This window comes from Miniopterus natalensis, chromosome 4 (genome assembly GCF_054644295.1).
Source record: "Miniopterus natalensis isolate mMinNat1 chromosome 4, mMinNat1.hap1, whole genome shotgun sequence".
In the NCBI taxonomy this organism is placed as follows: domain Eukaryota; kingdom Metazoa; phylum Chordata; class Mammalia; order Chiroptera; family Miniopteridae; genus Miniopterus; species Miniopterus natalensis.
Genome location: NC_142084.1, coordinates 96,715,171 through 96,735,902, shown reverse-complemented (window position 1 = coordinate 96,735,902; position 20,732 = coordinate 96,715,171). Strand labels below are relative to the sequence as shown.

The 20,732-nt window shown below is 45.4% G+C and overlaps 1 protein-coding gene across 2 annotated transcripts in view; it reads left to right on the top strand.

The window, feature by feature from the left end:
- The window catches only part of LMTK2 (lemur tail kinase 2), a 110,778-nt gene that overhangs the window by 49,779 nt on the left and 40,267 nt on the right, over positions 1-20,732 (top strand). The window contains exon 1 of one of the 2 annotated variants that reach the window (XM_087816991.1): positions 1,804-1,990. The exons of the other annotated variant lie outside the window; for it this stretch is intronic. Within the exon in view, the coding sequence (XP_087673117.1) occupies positions 1,889-1,990 (102 nt within the window). The 5' untranslated portion in view covers positions 1,804-1,888. Of the gene's footprint in view, positions 1-1,803; positions 1,991-20,732 lie in introns of those variants that run through there. 2 annotated transcript variants of the gene reach the window in all.

The following is a 20,732-nucleotide window of genomic DNA, read 5'->3' as shown; positions in this document are numbered from 1 at the left end:
GGGGCGACGGCGCCCTCCTTCAGAGAGCCCCCCAGGGGCGGGGGCGACGGCGCCCTCCTTCAGAGAGCCCCCCAGGGCCGGGGGCGCGGGCACCTCCTTCAGAGAGCCCCCCAGGGCCGGGGGCGACGGCGCCCTCCTTCAGAGAGCCCCCCAGGGGCGGGGGCGCGGGCACCCTCCTTTAGAGAGCCCCCCAGGGCCGGGAGCGCGGGCACCCTCCTTTAGAGAGCCCCCCAGGGCCGGGAGCGCGGGCACCCTCCTTTAGAGAGCCCCCCAGGGCCGGGGGCGCGGGCACCCTCCTTTAGAGAGCCCCCCAGGGCCGGGGGCGACGGCGCCCTCCTTTAGAGAGCCCCCCAGGGCCGGGGGCGCGGGCACCCTCCTTTAGAGAGCCCCCCAGGGCCGGGAGCGCGGGCACCCTCCTTTAGAGAGCCCCCCAGGGCCGGGGGCGCGGGCACCCTCCTTTAGAGAGCCCCCCAGGGCCGGGGGCGACGGCGCCCTCCTTTAGAGAGCCCCCCAGGGCCGGGGGCGCGGGCACCCTCCTTTAGAGAGCCCCCCAGGGCCGGGGGCGCGGGCACCCTCCTTTAGAGAGCCCCCCAGGGCCGGGGGCGACGGCGCCCTCCTTTAGAGAGCCCCCCAGGGGCGGGAGCGCAGGCACCCTCCTTTAGAGAGCCCCCCAGGGGCGGGAGCGCAGGCACCCTCCTTTAGAGAGCCCCCCAGGGGCGGGGGCGCGGGCACCCTCTTTTAGAGAGCCCCCCAGGGCCGGGAGCGCGGGCACCCTCCTTTAGAGAGCCCCCCAGGGGCGGGGGCGCGGGCACCCTCTTTTAGAGAGCCCCCCAGGGCCGGGAGCGCGGGCACCCTCCTTTAGAGAGCCCCCCAGGGGCGGGGGCGCGGGCACCCTCCTTTAGAGAGTCCCCCAGGGGCGGGAGCGCAGGCACCCTCCTTTAGAGAGCCCCCCACGGGGCGGCGGCGACGGCACGCGGCCTCCTGGACAGCCGGGCGGGGCCCGGGGGAAGCGGGTCGCCTCGCGCGGGACCCCGGGCGGCGTCGGGATGACGTCACCCGCAGGTGCGGGCCGGCAGGTGGGGCGGGGCCGGGGGCGGGGCGAGCGCGGGGAAAGCGCGTCCTCCGCCGACGGGGCGGCGCGAGCTCGGGGCTGCTCCGGCGGGTGTGCGGGGAGAGGGGTCCCGTGCGGGTCGAATTGGGATAAAAGCCCCGGAGCGCCTCGGTGGCTGACAGCACGTGTAGGGCAACCCCTCAGAAGAGCCTGGAACGGCTCTGACGAGTAAAAAACAAAAAAAGGCAGAAGACAAACTATGTTTTAAAATACCGAGGGGAAAAAAAATTCAGGATGATTCTGGATGCTTTTTACTGTCTTCTTTATACTTCCCTGTGTTTTTAAAATAGTTGCGGGTATTACCTGCTGCCCACGCACTTCTCCGCCTGCAGGGGGCGCACCCGCAGGCACCCTCCCTCCACCAGGTTAGTGGGCGGGGCCTCCGGGACCCTGTGGAACTGACGATTGGCTAGCTGGGCTGCCCATCACGGCCTCCCGCCCCCGCTCTACGTCATATGACGCAGCCCATCATGGCGGCGGGAGCGCGGCTGCCCGGGCCCGCGGTTCCGCAGGGCTGCTGCCGTTGCTGCTATTGAGAGGCAGTGGCGGCGGCGGCGGCGGCGGCGGCGCAGACGGGCGGGCGGGAAGGATGGTGTTTCTGTGGCCGGGGCGGCGGGTGCGGACCAGGAGCCGGGCCGAGGTTTGGCCGAAGCGGCGCGCGCTCAGGAGCCGCCGGCGCGGTGCCGCTGAGGCAGCATAGGGGAGGCAGGAGCGACTGACGGACCGACGGACGGAAGGCGACCCGAGAGCCTGCCCCGGGACCGTGCCGCGGGCGAGATGCCGGGGCCGCCGGCGTCGCCGCTGCTCCTGCTGCTGCTGGTCCTGGCGGCCGGCGGTGCGGGGGCCGTGCCACTTCCGCAAACAGGTGCAGGTGAGCGGGCCCGCGGCGCGCGGGGCTGCGGGGGCCGGGCTGCGGGAGGAGGCTGCAGGCCGGGCGGCCTCGGCGCCGGGGAACCGAGGGCCTGCGGGGCGGGAGGCCGGCGAGCGAGCGGGAGGCTCCTGTCGCAGGGGCGGCTGCCTCTCCGGGGCCGAGGCGGGGGCGAGGCGATGCGGTTGGGGCGGGCGGCGGGCTCGGGCGGCGGCTGACCCCCCCCCCCCCGGGGCCGACTGCGGTGCTGGCTCCCGACCTGTTGCCCGAAGGCCCCCGACCCACATCCCTCCCTGGCGGTTGTGCTTTCCTTTCCAGCTGTCACCTGTCGCCTGTGAGTTTCTCCCATCTTAGAATAAGAACCGTTTCTTAGCTCCGATGACACTTAAACGCGAATGGTCGGAGACCTCTGCGGAGTTTCCGTCCGTCCTTCCTTCCTTTCTTCCTTCCTTCCCTGCAACTTGTCCCGAAGTTAAACGTCGCGGTTAGACCCTGAGCTTTTCATTCCGATTGAATCTCCGGGGATGAGAAGGGAACAGCTCTATACATATTTCTATTTTAGGAAGCCGGCGATTCGAGCAGCAGCCTTGGAATAACTATTGACAAAATGGCCCAAGGGTGATTGAAGTTTCTATTTTAGCTAAGTCGGAGAGATTTCCATTTCTTTCTTTCCATTTTAGCTATGTTTATTTTCCTTACTAAACCCAGAAAGCATCCCAAGTTGGGTCATTTTTTTTAAAGGAAAAAAACAAATCTAGGCTAATTTGTCGTTGTCATCTGCTGCTTATCTTTGAAATGAAGAGAGACGGAAATTTCATAGGTTCATAGAATTTTCGAGTTGGAATAGACCTTAAAGAAAATTTAGTCCAGTTTCTTCATTTTTCAGTTGAAGACATTGAGGCTGTGGGGGTGTCAAATGACCTACTCAAGGTGACACCCGAATTGCAGGTAGAGTCATAACTAAAACCCCGGTCCTAGATCCCCCTACTTGGGTGATTCAAGTCTTGTAACTGTTTAGGAATACTCTTGAGGTCCAGGGTTATTTTAGAATGATGTTAATTGGGTACAGAATGTGGGAGTTGCTGTCCCCAGCAAAGACATATTTTTCAAGTACATGTACAGTGAAAGCAGTATATAGTTATTTCCAGAGCTACACCAGGTTATGCCTTTGAGTACCCTTTAGTTGAGTATTAACTGTTATCATTGTACCATATAATGTATTGCTAAGTTTCTGCCATTGCCTTAGATCAAATATTTGTAAGGCGAATTCTGTTTTCTGACCCGATAAGAGGAGTGACTGTATTAGAAGTGTATAGACAGCCCAGGGAAGAGTCACAGAAAGCACCTGGGAAGTTATAGAAGACTATATGGAGAGATGTTGATGTTGGTATTAAGAGATACTGATGGTCAAGTTGGAAATTAGCCCCAGAGTAGGACAGTGGATAAAGAGTGGACGGGATTCAACTTTTCCAGGTGACTTTGCACTTCATCGAATATTTATACATTTTGAAAAACATACTGTGTAGGAACCTATAGAGATGTGCCTTCCTATAAAACGCTTAGCATGTTTTTTTGTGGAGGTATAAGTCATAATATCTAAATTGTTTTGATTGCTGTAAAATCAGGAAAATGAACCCATACGTAGAATTATCAAATCTTGACATAAATAAAGCATAAAGAAATATTTGCTGATTTATAGCAGCTTTTTACAATTTTCCCTTTGTGTTCTGTTGCTTGGAAGGTATGTGGTTAAACATGTGGCTTATGACTGACAGGTAAATAGAGTTAAATTCTGTAGAAAAGATGCACAGTCGCACATAGATTTAGGGGTTTGTATTTCCATCTAGAAGAGGTTACTAATCCTGGTAGCAGAGATGGATTCTAGACGGAGGGGAAGAAAGAAACCTTTGAGCTAATCCTGATAAGTGAGCTCACTAGTTAAGAAAGAGGAATCCCTCTGAACATTTTCAGTACATAAAAGAGCAACCAAAGGTTGAAAACATCATAACTCTCAAGCTTTCCACTTTCTGGGGGCTGGTACTCCATTCGCAGGCAGGGCTGGCCATCATCAGATCAAGGGTAGATCTTTGCATGGGGTCTTTTGCCTCGTTGGCCATACTCTTTCTACTTGAAGTGCGGACTGGTTGATAGTGCCTTGGAGAAAGCACAGCTTACCAAAAACAGGTTGGGAAAAGGTGTGTGAATTGTATCCTTTGCCAGCCCATTTACATGGGGGAAAGAAATGAGGCAGTTTACTAAAATTCAGCATTTAACTTGAAATTCATTTATCCAAGGTTTCTTTGTCATCCAAAATAATTTCTAGATTTAGAAATTGAAACAAGTATCTACCCATTTAATCATAATAAAGCTTTGTAAATATGTGCATTGCCTTTCCCCATTAGAGGCAAGAAGGCATTTTTTTTCATAAATAAGGTTGGACTTTATTTTGGTCCTCTCTGTCTCTGGGAGTCCCTTACACCCTCTGAAAGCCTCTTTTTCTGAGAATCTGTATTTCTGCAAGTAGAGAAATACCCTTGTTAGGTAGACTGAGATCTTGCTGGCCCACACTAGGAAGCTTTCACAGAGGGAGAAGTCCACCGTTTTCACACAAGTAGATTACCAAACCAAGATTACAGTTAAGAAATTCCTTTCTACAGATTGTAGTGTCAGATTATTCTTCTTTTAGAAAACATTAATGTGCCTTTTATAAGATTCTCTGGATTCTCATCATAAAGAAAGATCTTGTACGTGTGAAGGCATTCCTCTCAGTCCACAGTTTATTAATATTAGGGTAGTGGTTAGACAAGGAAACCACTTCTATTGTTCTGTGGCATATTAGGTCACCAAGTACGGAGGAAGCGTTTAGCAGCTCCAGATAAGGACCTCAAGGAAGTCTGTGAAGCTGGTGGGACTCAGCTACTGATTAAATAGCAGCTTGGGAAACTGGGCTCTTACTTTAGATTAAACAGACTCGTCTCTTGAAAATGACTTCTGAAGTAAAGGTAGTGCTTTCTAAAGTGTGAATTTTTGTGTTATAACAGCTTCTGAGAAGTAAAAAGTATTTTCAATAAGCTTTCCATGTAAATTATTTCAGATTTATGGCTATAAGGCTTGAGATTTAGGTTGGGAATGCTGTAATTGCTTTCAGTTAGTGATATTTTGGGGTTAACTAAATATGCTCATTTGCCCAGTAATAGGAAGTCTGTCCAACAATTTTGTAGCTGATTAGCATTGAAGTTATCAAATCCCTACAGTTTTGCTGATACCAATGTGCTGACTGTTTATGCAACTCTTGAAGTTTAGAGTCCTTGGGCCCTCTGTGTCTCCTGTGGGCTGTGTCACTTAGATAACAGCTGTGCATATAATAAAAAATACTTTGTAGTATAAGGACAGGGTTGCCAGGGTTCTGAAACAGTTAAATGAGTCCTCCAAAAAGTCCTTGTAGATGGACATATGAAAAGAATCCAGTTTTTCAGTCTAGTTGAGAGTGGAAGTCATGAGCCAATCATTGTAGACAGAACTTGGACTTTGGAGTTGGTCTGTGTGTGAGCCTTCCTGTGTCACTTCAGTAGCTTTACAACCTTCGGCCAATTACTTGATCTTTCCAAGCTTCTTAGACCCCAATTATTAAAGCAGGGTGATGATAATATTTACCTGAAGGGGCTGTTGGGCAGGTGAGGTAGAGTCACGGTAGATGACACATTTGCTGCATGTTGGGCACTGAATGACATAGATTTCTTCATTGCTTCTGATTTGTAAACTTAGGAGGTTATCATAGAATTGACTAATACCGGTAGGTGGTATGGCTTCAAAGAAGGAACTCAAAGTGGAACGCCTAGAACTTGTTGGATTTAAAAAATCTTTGTGCCCTAGCTGGTTTGAGCTCAGTGGTTAGAGCGTCGGCCTGAGGACTGAAGGGTCCCGGGTTCGATTCCGGCCAAGGGCATGTACCTAGGTTGCAAGCTCAATTCCTAGCCCAGCCTGGGGCGTGTGTAGGAGGCAGCCAATCTATGTGTCTCTCTCCCATCGATGTTTCTCTCTCTCCCATTCTCTCGGAAAAGCAATGGAAAAAATATCCCCGGCTAAGGATTAAGAAACAAACTTTGTTACTCAAAACAAACTTTGTTATATGATGGGTGAAATAGAGACTCCTTAAGTCTAGTTTATTTCATACTTATGAAATACAGGCTGGTATTGTTACTTCTTGAAATTCATAATGTTGAGGAATTAGGCTAGAAATTTTTAAGATGATCGAGATTGCTTTGTTTTTATGTAATAAATGTGGTCTTAAACATCAAGATGACTAAAGCTCTTGCATGTGAACAGTTGTTGGTTTTAGTTGAAAGGAATTGAGAGCAATCTAAGTTTAGTTGATCCCAAACAAAATTGCATACTCTTCATAGCACCCCTGATGGCAGCCAGTCAACCTTGACCAGCGCAGAGCTGAGGCTTCCCTGGAGAGATGACTATGACTGTCTCTACCTCACTTTTAAAATCATGTATTTTTGCAGTCTCCTAGCTGTAGTTTACTCTTTTAAAATATTTATTTATTACTCAGACATGAGGAGAGGAATATTATAGAAAGGAGAAGCTGGACAGACATTCCTGGTCTAAAACAGACTGCTATGTCTAGGGCTGTTTTTAGTTTCTGTTCTCCACCTTTCTGTGAATCTTCATATGGAGACACCATTGTAAGAGAAAGCTGAAGAAATAGGGTAAAACCGGTGTGTAAGAGCACAGTCCTGGAGGGAAGCATTTTTAAATTGCAGCAAGTGACTGATTTGGAACCATGCCTTAGCATTACAGTTATTTGCCACAAAGAACAGGCGTATCAGAAAAATAACCTCGCTATTTCAAAAAAAATTTTTTTTTTTTTTTTTGCAAAGGCCAGCACAGCACAGAGATTCCAAATTTCACTTGACTTTGTTGTGATTCAAGTGGGGAAAATATTTTGAGTACTGTTGACGCCAAATGTCTCAGGTGCCTGAGAGCTCTTTGCAGCCTCAATTTCCCTACTAAGACCTCTCTTGCCCAGTCCTTAGAGATCCCTACCCCTAAGGAACTCCTAGTGTTTACTTGTGGGACAGGATGTTCCGTGCAGTGTAGGATGAAAACATTGGAACTTTTTATTTATTTTCACTTCATCTTTTTAAAATGTTGGCTTATGTGACTTTCTGAGGTATAGAATATATTGGTACACTAACACATTTTTATGGTTTGAAAATAAACAAATTTACATGAAATGGAAGGAATATAAAGAAAATTTACTGATGGGTGGGCAGTGTGATCAAAAAAGGTTTGGATTCATTGTACTAGTCTACAGTTTGCATTTAGCAAATACCACTTGTTTCTTTAAGTTCTGCCTTACAAGGACTGTCTTACATCCTTAGTACTTCCAGTGCTTGCGTGGTGTCTCATGGCGTGTAGATGAGCAGTAAAAGCTTGTGGGTGAGGATGTTCCAGCTGATACTAGAGAACTGAGTTCACCAGACCAGCACTCTGTGTGTGTGTGTGTGTGTGTGTGTCTGAGAGGGAGAGGGATGGGGAGAGAGAGAGGGAGAGGGAGGGAGAGGGAGGGAAAGAGAGAGAGGAAGTGAGAGAGGGAGGGAGAGAGAGGGAGAGAGGGGGAGAGGGAGAGGGAAAGAGAGGGAGAGAGGGAGAGAGAGGGAAGGAAGGAGGGAGAGAGAGAGAGGGAGAGGACGGGAGCTTAGAGCCTCTCATTCTTCTGTGAACCTTGCTTTTCATCCAGCCACAGTCCATCGCCTGGAATGAGGCCATTTAGAATTTTATTTTTTAAATAATAAACCTTTTCTTTTAGAACAATTTTAGATTTCCAGAAAGTTGCAAAGGTAGTACAAAGAGTTCTGTACATCCTTTACCGGGATTTCCCTCTTGTTAACATGTTACATTAGTGTAGTGTATTTGTCTCAAGTAGGAGCCATTACTAATACATTATTATTAACCAGAGTCCATCGCTGTTCTGATTCCTTTAGTGTCACTGAGTCCTGTTTCTGCTCCAGGACCCCACATTACGCTTAGTTGTCGTGTCCCCTTAGGCTCTAGCAATCTGTTCTTTGTTTTGATGATCCTGCCAGTCTTGAGAAGTACTGGTCAGGTGTTTCTTGGAATGTCCCTCTGCTGGCATTGGTTTGATGCTTTCCCCATGATTGGATGGGGGCTCTGTGTCCTGGGGAGGAGCATCAGAGGTGGAAAGTGCCGTTCTCATCGCGTCATATCACCGTTACATGCTTTCACCGTTACATGACTGCCATCAGACATTTTTTCTGAACTTTTACCAACTGAAGGAGGTGCCTACAACCCATCTCAACAGTTTCCCGACCCTTTAAGACCACTTTCACTAAACTCTTAAGCTTAAGAGGTTTCCTTCCCTTGAACACTTGGCTGAGGTGCTGTTTGTCATCTTTCTCCACTGTGAAGTTACCTCTCCTCCCTTCGCCACACTGTACATGTGCACAGCCCACGCCTAATCTCTAAGAATATGAGGGAAACCTCTTAGGCTTAAGAATTTAGAGTGATGTTAGGGGATCTGTCAACTTTGGAAGTTGTCAAAAGGGATTGCGCGCACCTCCTTTAGTTGGTGAAGTTAAGACCAAGTGTTTGATGGCAGGCCTCTGGAAGAACATGGTGGTAGACTTGTTTTGATCTGTTTACGGAGCTTTTCTCTATTTTTATTTTGGAAAATTTCAAGCATACACAAAAGTAGAGGAAATAATGTAATGAACCCTCATGTACCCATCACCTAGTATCAACAGTTTTTAATTTGTGGTCAGTCTTGTTCACGTGTTCCCTCCCACTGGCTCAGACCCATTGTTTTGATGTAAATCCCACCTATGGTATCAGTTCAGCTGAGAATGTTTCAGGAAAAAGTAATGATGTTTTTATAAAACAGGATCACTTCATCAAGATCACCTGGGGATTTGTAGGAGTGCAGGTGTTTGAGCCCCAAACAGACCAACTGAATCAGAATTCTGGAGGCTGGCCTGGAAATCTGCATTTAGAATACTTTTCTGGGATTTCTTTGCCGCCACAACACAAATATTTATCTTCCACTAGAGGCAAAGTGTAATGTCAGTTATTTAGTAGAAATCTATTGACTTGTATAACTAGTGAGACTCAAGGAGGGAAGAACAATTTAAAATTTTAAAAATTTAAGTTATTGTCAACACTTGAAATCTGAAGCGTTCCCTAACTCCTGACCACTGCAGGGATATGGTTCTGAGTACTGTTCCTGAGAGAAGCACCTGTCCTGTAACCACAGAAATTTAAGCAATCCAGGGTGGAACACCCTACAGCTTAAATACCTTTGACTTTTTTTTTAACTTCAGCCCCTTCTTTGGAAGTCGGTATATAACTAATAACCTCTTTATGTTTTATAAATATTCTGTATAAATCAGTAAAAACTGTGAACAGGTAGCCTGACAGTAAGATCTGGCACTGGGAGCTGAGAACCTAGTGGTGTAGACGTGCCAGCACCGACCACCAGGTTCTGCCCTGCAGCCTAGCCAAGCACAGAATCTAAGCTAGAGCAGGTGTAACTCAGTGACATTCTCGGTCTCCCAGGTCGTAGATGTGCACACCACTCGGAGTGGGCCTAGGTTCTTGACCTGTGTAATAGCTTGTGGGGTTAATTTTTTCCAGCACAATATCATGTTAACATCTTGGATTTTTAAAAGTTTATTTTTTCAAGCTAGTTAATTTTGGAATAGGCTAGGATTTATAGCGTATTTCATATTTTTCAAAAGGTGGTGTTTTTTTTTAAGCTAGTAGATATATGTTGCTATACAGGGTAGAGCAAAAGTGTGTTTACAGTTGTATGTGAAACAGAATTTTATTATTTATCAATTATTTCATTATTTTCCAAAATTGTACATTTTGTAGTGATATACAAAATATTCTTATGATTAGCTAAAGAAAGTAAACTACCTCTGAAACTGTTATGTTATAGTGGGTTTGATTAAGGACATCTTAGGCTGCCCTGGCCGGTTTGGTTCAGTGGTCAGAGTGTTGGCCCACGGACTGAAGGGCCCCTGGTTGAGTTCCAGCCAAGGGCACGTACCTGGGTTGCAGGCTCAATCCCTGGCCCCATGTGGGAAGCAGCCAGTCTGTGTGTCTCTCTCACATCGATGTTCCTCCCTCCCTCCCTCCCTCTCTGTGAAAAGCAATGGAAAAAATATCCTTGGGTGAGGGTAAAAGTAAAAAAAGAGCATCATAGGCTCCTAGACCGGTATAGGTAATTCAGGACTTTTTTTTGGGCGACACGTAAGCCTTGAATAGGAGACAGGAAGGTAGTTCACGCTTCTGTGATAGTGAACTTTGACAGGGAAGTTGCTTTACTCCCAGAGTGGAACCACTGTAATGTAATTTTTAAAAGCTCTTTTTTCCTCCTTTGTTCCCCATGTTCATAGTCCATCCAGACACCCCTGATGTCCTTTTTTGCAATAGTGAACAGGAGACTTGAGTTTGATGTAATTACCACCTTTGATTATAGGAGGTGCCTCTCTGAGATACCTTGGACTTAGCAGGTAGAGGAGGATGAGTTTGCGGTCGTTTTGCACGTTCAAAATATCTATTTGAACCAACTGGTAATTGTGGAAGTTTGTAGATTCAGCTTTTTTTAATTGCAAAACAGAAGTGTTGTGATCTGTTGGTTATGTCAGATAAATCTCTAAATTTAAGTTTTATGTATTTTTCACATTGCAAATTCTTCCTCTGAACCCCTCAGTAAATTCAGCCTGTGTTCCTTTCAGAAGGAAAAAAAATCCCTGTTCCTGGTTCTCCCGAACCTCTCTGGAATGGTTCTTTATGTCAGTAGCAACTGTTACTTTCCAAGGATCCAGCCTGCAGTTACAGGCAGAGCCCCACTTGACTCTGACTTCAGACTGTTATTAAAATGCAGCACCCGCACACTGATTGCTAGTGAGACACTGAGAAATAACTAACTTACCAAAATAGTCCCTGGGAACTCTCCCAGAGGCCTGATTCCAGGGTGCCATCCAGGAATTGTAATTTAACTTTTTCTTTAAGAAAAAATTAACTAAAGATCTGATTACCAATACTAACCATGTGGGCACTTGGTAGAATCATAACATTTTGGATTTATATAGCCTTATAGATAGAACTTTAGAGCTGACATGCCAGGTTACAAGTGCAAGAACTGAGACCCAGAGAAGTTAAGTAGCAGATTTAGTCCCAGACTGCCTGCAGTCAGTGGCAGACTAATTGCAGAATGAGGGGTCCTGCTGTCCAGCCCACCCAGTTCACCAAGTTCACTGCCTTGCACTGTCAGGAATACTCTTGTTAGTGTGATGCACACAACAGACTAATTCCAATCATTTCTCCTCTCGGTGTTTATTTCTGTTAGTAAAATGTCTGTCTGGAAATACTGAGATGAAATTTAAACACAGTTATCATATAGTTGATTCTTGAAGCATTGAGGACAATTCCTTAGTGAAAATTAAAGTACTACTTTCCATGATTAGGCTCAAAAAAACACATTCACTTTTAACTTTTTTAACTTGTAAGAAGAATTTAGTTTTCATCTGTGAAATGAAGTTGCAGTTTTATTAAAGGTGATAAAAATATTTCTGATTTTTAAAAAACATAATGACAAACATGTAAACCTTCACTTGTGAACGTGTATTGGTTGAGTGTTGGATTTCCTGGGATGAGCTGCTCCTCTCCTTTTTTTGCTCATCTTTTGTCCCTTCATTTGACCGTGCGAGAGCCTTTATTTTTTCTATTCCGTTTCACTTCCAGGAGTTCCCCCTACCCCACACCCACACACTTTTAAACTAGCATCTTCTCACGAGTGTACTATCTCCTCTTATTTTTGTAAAATCAGAAATGTGTTTTCTGGTCACCCCATCTCCTTTAATTTTTCACATGGCTCATCATCATCCCAGGTACCATTTGTTAAGTATGGTTGTTTGGTTTTAGTTTTCTTTAAACACCTGCACTGTCTGCCTCCTTCAGGTACCTTTTAGTTTGTTTGGGTTGGTCACTGCCTTTTAACTTTTTTAAGGAGGTTTTTTTTTCAAATGTCAGGTGGGCCTTGAAAGTCTGTTCATGTTAAGAGTTAGGGACACTGATGGGAGTTGTCCTTTCACCCCACACTCCATGTCACATCTGCCACCAAGTCCTGGGCACAGCCTCTCTCACCACTCCGCTGTTATGGAGTGTAGGAGTGCACACCCTGAGCGGGCACATAGGAGCTGTGTGACCTTGGAAAAACTCCCTCACTTCTCCATTGCTTGGTTTCTTGATTTTTAAGTGGGCCTAATAATAGAACCTACCTCAAAGGGCTGTTGTGGGGTTGGGTGAGTTTAGAATGGTGCCTGGTATCTAGTAAGCACCATTCGAGTTTTAACTATGTATTTTTATAACCACCTGGGCCAAACTACCGCCATTTCTTGCATGAATTTTTGTAAAATCAGAAATGTGTTTTCTGATCACCCCATCTCCTGCTTTAGTTTTTCATATGGCTCATCAAGATCCCATGTACCATTTATTCACTTCCTTACTGTCTCCCTGCAAGAGCATGCAAACTGTTTCTCACTTCTGATTCCCAGAGCCCATGGCAGTGCCTGTTTTACAGAAGATACTTAGTAAACATTTGATGAAGGAAGGAATGTTTTAGGTGGGACTTGTTGGCTGGTGGGCTTCATAGCAGGGTGATGGAGCAGCCATTTCAATTAGAGACCCCCATCCTCATGGCTCTTAATTACCTGTAGGTCTTTTATCTTGGGCTGGACGCCTCAGTGTCTGGAAACACCTAAGTACATTGGGTTAAATTGTTCTTGGTCTGTTTTTCTGTATAATGTAAAGACTCATCAGGGGGGGCATTATCAGGGTACCCTAGTAAACCTCGTCTTTGTGCTGCAGAGCCTTGGCAGGGTCAGTGTGGTAAGCAGTTTCTGGCTTAGTTATGGCAATAGTATTTAAAAAAGAAACCTTTGGCTTGGCCAGCATGGCTCAGCGGTTGAGCATCAACCTATAATCCGGGAAATCACGGTTCAGTTCCTGGTCAGGGCACATGCCCGGGTTGCAAGCTCGATACCTGGTTTGGGACATGCAGGAGGCAGCCAATCAGTGACTCTCTCATCATTAATGTTTCTCTCTCTCTCTCCCCCTCTCCCTTCTTCTCTCTGAAATAAATAAAGATATATTTAAAATAAGTAAATAAAGAAAAAGAAAGAAGAAAACTTTGTTATGGAGAACTTTGAATATACACAAAAGGAGACAGAAGAGTAAAATGAATTCTCTATAAACATCCCCCAGCCATGCCCGTGGCCAGTCCAACTGCATCCTTACCACCACCAGCTTCCTCTCTAAAGAGAGAACTCTTTAAAGGGCACATTGCCCAAGACTGCATTTTAGTTATATTAGCAGGAGTTTAACTTAGACCTTAGAAAGCATCTGAGACCATAGACTCTAGCAAGGGTTGTAGGAAATTTTAAAAAAGTAGACATGTTTTTCTAGGATTTTTAGGGTCTGCCCTGCCTGGAATAAGGCACATGCATTTAGGTTCTCTCTCCGAGTCTCTGCCCTTGTGCAGAAATTATATTGGCTGAAGTTGTGTTGTGACTCCAGCTCTGCCTGCACATTTGTGCAGATTTCCATGGGAAGTTGTGTGGGAAGACAGAATGTCCTTTCTCCCGGACAGTAGTGGTGCACTGAAGTGGCCAGGGTCGGGGAGGAGCCCTGGGAAACTAGCCCGAGGTTCTGCCTCTGGGACCAGCTGCTGCCTGGTCCTGACCTGGCTTCCTGGACTACAGGAAGGTCTGGTTCAGAGCTGCCACAAACATCTGAGCACGGCGCATCACTGCACAGCTCAGCCATGCCATCAACCTAATGAAGAGTCTAGTTCATGAAAGACTGCCCCTGCCATTGTGTTCCCAGGGTGTGGGCACAGTAGTCTGACAGAAGTCATCTAAACCTGACACTCCTTTGGCCAAACTCTGCCTCTTTAGATGAGCTCTTCTATGGTAGCTTCCATCCCAGTTAGTGTCTTTAAAATTGGAATGAAATAAACCTCTGATAACAGATTTTAGTGGAATAGGCTGAACAAAACAGCAACTTCACATAAAATGATCTTGTTCACAGGTTGGGTTGGCTGACCTCGAGAATCATTTCTGAACAATAACGCTGATTGCACACAGTGTGGTGTGTTCTAGGCTATGACCCTCTGGCTCAGGGGTCTTTGTGAGATCGCCGATCCATCCCCTCCTAGACCCTCAGTGCACTTGATTGTCCTGTGTGGTTGGATGTATTTAGTGCTGTGCTTCATTTTCCCCTTCTAATGTCAGGTTATTTAATATAGGTCTATTGTGACATTAAGAGGCAAGGAAAACAGTGACTTCAGATTCTTTGTATGGGAATCCTTTAGGATAGGTGGGTTTTCAATTTTGAGGTGTTAAATAGAAATGTGTGCAATGATTGTCTGATTTCTTTCCCCCAAATAGTATGATGATGATTCATTTTACTACATTTCTTGGGTGTAAAGCTACTTGTCAGGATCTTGGAAAAGGATGATGGACTTATTGGTCCTGCCCTTAAAAAAAAAGCCAAGCTCTGGCTGGTTTGGCTCAGTGGTTCGATTTCTGGTCCAGAGCACGTACTTCAGTTGCAGGCTCAGCCCGCAGCCCTGGTCCAGGAAGCCTGTGAACGGCAACCAATCGATGTATCTCTTACATTGATGTTTCTTTCCTCCCTCCCCTCCTCTCTCTGTAAGAAAAAACAATGGGAAAAAATATCCTCAGGTAAGGATTAACCAAAAAAAAAAGCCAAAACGATGTATTTTAGAGGTGGACTTGATGTCAAGACCAATTTGGAAGATTGCTGGTCCTTAGCTTCCCTGAGTTCTACCAAGTTTCGTTTGTCAGCCCAGTGGCCACCAGTTTTCACTGTCAAGTAGACAAATAAATCTCTCGTGAATTTCCTGAGGCAAGAGGCTAGAGAAAAGAGGAAACAGAAGACTTACATAGGTATCTGCCACCTGCTTAACAATCGTACAGCCCTTTCCCGTTCCCAGATCACTGCGTCCTGGGCAGATAAAGAGGAAGGCAGCGCAGACTGTCCCTGGTGCGGTCAAGGAAGGATGCCCTACCAGTGGGGATGGTGTTCCTGAATTAATGACTTCACAGTGTTATGGGCTGAATTGAGTCCACCTGCAGCACCCCTCCCCACCTCGGAAGGGACTGTATTTGAAGATGAGGGCCTTTAAAGATGTGAATATGTTAAAATGACGCCTCTAGCTCCTTAGTTGTTAATCTAGCATGACTTGTGTCCTTATGAGAAGAAATTTGGACACACGGACACCAGAGATGTGCACACCTGAGGAAAGACCCTTTGAGGACACAGTGAGAAGATGGCCGCCTACAAGCCAGAGTGATCTCAGAAGGAATCAACCTTGCCAACGCCTTGACCTTGGCTTTTCCAGCCTTCAGGACTATGAGAAAATAGATTTCTGTTGTGTGTGCCCCTCCAACGTGTGGTATTTTGTTATGGCTGCCCAAGCAGACTAATGGAGTGTTCAGACTGCAACAAATTTAGAGGCACATCTTAGAAAGAATGTACTAAGATTCCTTTTTTTTGTTTTTTGTTTTCTTTACTGATGTCAGAGTGGCAGTCCAGGGACAGTGGAAACATCTCCATAGTCTGGCATGTCCTGGGCTTCCATGGAGAAGAGGGTGCCTTTGGATTTTTGCTTTTGCCAGGACAGAGTGAGTCTACTCCTACAGCTTCCAGTGAAATGAGATGACATGGAGAACTTGGTGTATGAATAAATACTTGTTATCACAGGAGAACATAAGTTGGAGGAAATCCATTTTTTAAGAAAACTTATTTTTTAGAGAAAACAAGTTAATAGTTTTACTGCTAAGCATTGAATTGCAAAATGAGTAAATTAAGAATGTTTGTGGCAGTTCTCTGAGACCTGGGGAATAAATGATCAACTTAATAGTGGGAAGGGACAGAACCACCCAGTGCAGTGTGCATCGGGGTATGGTTAGTAATGGGAGGGAAACCTTTGCCAAATAAGAGCATCCAGTTACCAGAGACCGCTACTTTTATAATGTTTGATCCTTACAACATAAGTTCATTCTGTTAACCAAGAGATTAATTATGAATTTCTCCCCTCACCCCCACTTCCCTCCCTTGCTGGAGTCCGCTCCTTAGTTAACATCTCACTTTTTTTTCTTTTCCTCACCCCCCCGCCCCCCAACACTTCTGACTGAATGTCAGGCCCTGTGCTGGGTCCTGGGGGCCACTGGTGGAGTATACAGGCCTGGTCCCCGACCCCATTTAGCTTGCAGTCCAGTGGGGAAGACATATGGACATTTAGAAAACTAGTATGATAAACTTCACAATGGGGAAATACGGGGTGCATCAGGGATCCAAAGGCTGGGACTGGGCCTGTGGTACCAGTTTCCAGGTTGAGATCTGAATGGTGAGGGTGAATTAGTCAGGGGAGGAGAGTCAGTGGGAGAGTTTCCTGATAGGGAGAATGTAAATACCTGTGACATAATAGGAAATACATATTTGGCCTTTGTATCCCTTTCCTGGCACAGAGCTCCTAAAACTCTTGGAATTTCCTGAGTGATGGCGTGATGGGAGCATCTCTCGTTATTAATAACAAGCCCCTATCCACCATACCTGAATTCATGCTAATGAAGTGACTCTAGGTGGGCCCCAAATAGCTTCAGGATGGGGCTGGTGGCCAGAGGAACCAACCATGTGATTAGAGAGTTTGCCCTTTCAGCCCCACCCCTTATGACTCGAACCACTGGGTAACCACATGGTAAACAGGAGGAAATTTCTCTTTATAATAGTGTATCAGCTTGTAACTGAAGAAGGAATCACAACGTTAGAATATCAGTACTCTCATGAATCGAGCATTGAGTATCATTTCTTTCTATCTGGATCTTGAAAATTTTTTATTTAATCCCAAAATGGATTCACAGGTAACTCTTTAGTTAATTACATGTATGTTCAAATTCTGATCAAAGCTCTGGGCAGAGATTTGTAATGACTGAATTAATAATCAGGTGGTACTCCTGACCTCCTCTGAGTCATTACTGAGAAATTGCATGTTCCTAATTACCTGTCTGTAAAACAGATAATAGGTACCTGCCACTTAGAGTTTCTCAGGTTTTCTGCTTATGAAATCAAATGCTAGATATCTATTAAAATGGTTTGAAACTGTAAAATGACAATTCACAGATGTGTTTTACAGATGCCAGGGATGTTGTAATTGGCATCTGGGGAAAGCATGCTAAGCACCCCAGACCTCTAGTTACCCTCGTGCCCAGTTTGCACTGGGAAAAGCTGCCTAAGGGTCTAGAGACACTCCTGTTGTTATTGATGTTTTTCTTTAGTACACAGTTGGTTTGATTTATGCATTGCTGAATGCTGTAGACGGAGAACTTTAAAGGAAATCCATCTTGCTTCTTGGCTTCCTAACAGTCGTAATCAGGAACCTCCCAGGGGCCCAGTTTGCAGTTTGACCGCTGGGGCCTGGGGACTTTAGCTGTAGTTCCTCACGGCTAGAACTGACTTCCTCTCTGTGGCTTATGCATTCCTGTCTCACCTTCCAGCCTGTGCCAGGTTGGTTCTAGTTCTTCATTTTAGGGACTTTTTCCTTCATTGGTATGTAGAGTTTTTTAAAGCACAGTGCTTTGGACTAATCAAGAGAAAAATACAGTAAATAAAACTAGTTTTTAAAAGTGGTAAAACTGTAAAAATTTCTACTAAGGCTACCTAGTAGGTTCCTTTTCAGGCAGTAATTTGTACAGTCCTTTTGGTGGGACTGTTGGACATTGAGGTTGAATAGAGCTGGTGTACATTGAGGAAACCTGAGTGCCGGGGAGCAGATTCCCCTGTGGCGTCCTCACAGAGGTAAGCTTGTAGGTAGAGCAAATAAGTAAAAGGTAGGGCAAAACTCAGCCCAGCTCTTTATTTTTAACATGGTATGACTTCTCATGCCTACCTAGTGACTCACAGAAGATGGTTTTATGACTCAGATAATTGAGCTGCCTTCAGGCAGTTCTGATCAGACTTTACAATAAATAGATAGTGTGTGATAATAAAAAATTATAGATGAAAGAGAGGAAAAAATGATTTAATATTTGCTATGTGGAATTTGGAGCAGAGCCCCAGAAGTATGAACTATGTTAATTAACAGCTGTGGACTTCGGTTCAAAGTACTTAGGTTAAGCTGTTTATAAGTGTTAAAAGTTAACCTCATTGAGGCAAAAACAATGTATCCTGGGAAGCACAAGGGTTTATACTCAGTGCCCCTGAACCCAGAGCCTGGCCCTGCCACTTTCCCTCTTTGTGTCCTTGGGCCTGTCAGTGTCTCATTTGTGATGTGGAGCTGGTCGAATTCCCTCAGAGGCATTGTAGCAATCGAATGAAATCATCCTGTATTTTGTCCAATCTCAGATTCAATTGATTATGACACACCCTTATTTCCATGCCATTAAAAAAGAAGAAACTCTGCCAATGAAAACCAACTTTCAGTGTAAGATGCACCTGAAATTCAGTGATGTTAAAATGCGGTGGACAAACTGCATTTTAAAAATAAATAAAATACAGTGGCTATGAAAGTGCTTTGCTATAAGAAGCCTCAGGAGTCATATTTAATTTTCATTGTATGTGTTGGGAGGAAAATAAAATTACAAGAATAAGTACACACAGACCAAGCTGAGTGAGGGAACAGGTAGTTGAAAGGAGAAAGTGATCTTTCTGGGTCTCCCTTACTCATAGAAAGTTGGCTCTCGCACCTCACTTAGTTTAGAAATGTGAGTGTTTGTAGTTAAGGAATTCTTTTTCTCTGTGAAAGTTGGCTTCCCTGTAGATGGGCTTTTGAGAGGAGTCACCGAGTCACTTTAGGTTCAATGCATGGATTTTCCTGTTTTAGATACTGTTGGATTAGAACTTGCAGGTTCTTAACAACCCTCGCTGAAGTACAGTGGTACCTCGATTTTCCAATGTAGCCCATTCTGGAAGCCCTGAAACGCTTCGAGTTCCGAAACGTTCGAAAACCGAGGGATCCACAGCCAACAGCTGGGCCTCAGGGTCTTGCCCTCAGCGGAAGCCGTGTGGCATGGTCGACTTCCGAGGCATGTTCGAAAACCAAAGTATTTACTTCTGGGTTTACGGCGTTCGTAAACCGAAATGTTCGTCAACGGAGACGGTCGAAAACTGAGGTATTTGTAAGCCTAGAGTCTGAGCCCCACTTGTAGCAATGCGGTGTAGCATTGCTTTCACAAACAGACCTTTTGTTGTTGAGAAGGAACTTAGTCCTGTTTGCAGACCTCTCTGGTCTTCACTGAAGCTCTTTATTATCATGAATGTGTTTTGCTCACGTAGGAGTTTGGATTCCGTTTTCTTTTCTTCAGGTATTACAGTTTTACTGAAGAAAAACGGTGGATCGTCCATTAACTCATCTCCATGCCCACCCCTTGGTGCATTTGAAATATACATATATAGTTAGCTGTAGATGAGGATTTTAGGGAAACGTTTATTTCTGTCTTTATTGTGATAATCTTTTCACTATATATGTGTATAAATCATCACATTGTATGCCTTCAACTGACATCATGTGATGTGTCAGTTATATCTCAGTAAAATTGGGGGGAAATGTTTATTTCCTAGTAAAACACAGGTAGGGGAGACTTTACAGTTTGCTGTAACAAAGAAAATGCTCAAAATAGCCCTAGTTGGATGAGATGTTTTCTAGGTAACTCTTTGTTGGAAGTGAGATGTAAAAATCGTTGTGCTCTAGACAAGGATTGCACACTGTTTCTAAAAGGGTCAGGTAGTCAAATATTTTAGGCTTTGGGGTTCACATGCAGTGTCTCTTGCATCTGTTTTGTTTAGTTTTATTTTGAAAACAGTCCTTTAAAGATCTAAAAATCATTTTCAGCTGCCCTCTGCTGTCACCGCTGCAGTGCACAAAGGGATCACGGGCAGGGTTTTCAGACCCTGCTCTAGTGGACAAGCTCCTGGTTATGACCAGAGCTCCTTGGAGAAGTGGCTGCTTCTAAAGCTGGAGTAGGGAAGGTTCAAGAGGAGCCTGGAGCTAACTGTGGAGGCAGCAAGTGAGGAAGCGCGGGGGGAAAGAAGAGGGTGGGGCACATCCCCAACTGGAAGGAGCTCCCAGAGCCAAAGCTGAAGCAGTTGGAGCCACAAAATAATGATAATACTGGGTTATAATAACCCCAGGATATAAAACAAATACCTGTGAGTCCATAACTATGTAAGTGAGGGAGGAGGGGCAAAGCTTTCTTACAGAAGAATGACAAATAATAAATGTAGAAGGACTGAGGGAAATGGAAAATCACCATTAGAACATCACGATATTAATGGCTTCAAGCAAGATGCAGTGATGGATGAGAAAATTAGTGTGCAGAAATTTAAGGAGACACAGAATGCTTGCATAATCTCAAAGTGTCTTCCCCCAAATACTAATGACTGTGGTAGTTTTAACATGTCCACAAATTCTGTGTTGCTACTCCCTTGAGGACGTACAGCTTACTTCCCTGTGAGTGTGCACCTGACTTTGGGACCCACTTCTAAGGAATAGGGTAGTAAAGGGAAAAGTGGTAACGTCACAGTGGTGAAACCTGGCAGAAACCAGGAGTAAGTCGTGCCAGCATCATGTGTCCTTGGTATGATGTGATGAGAAGGGCTGTTCACCTTGTGCTATTCTAGATTCTCCCGCATATCTAT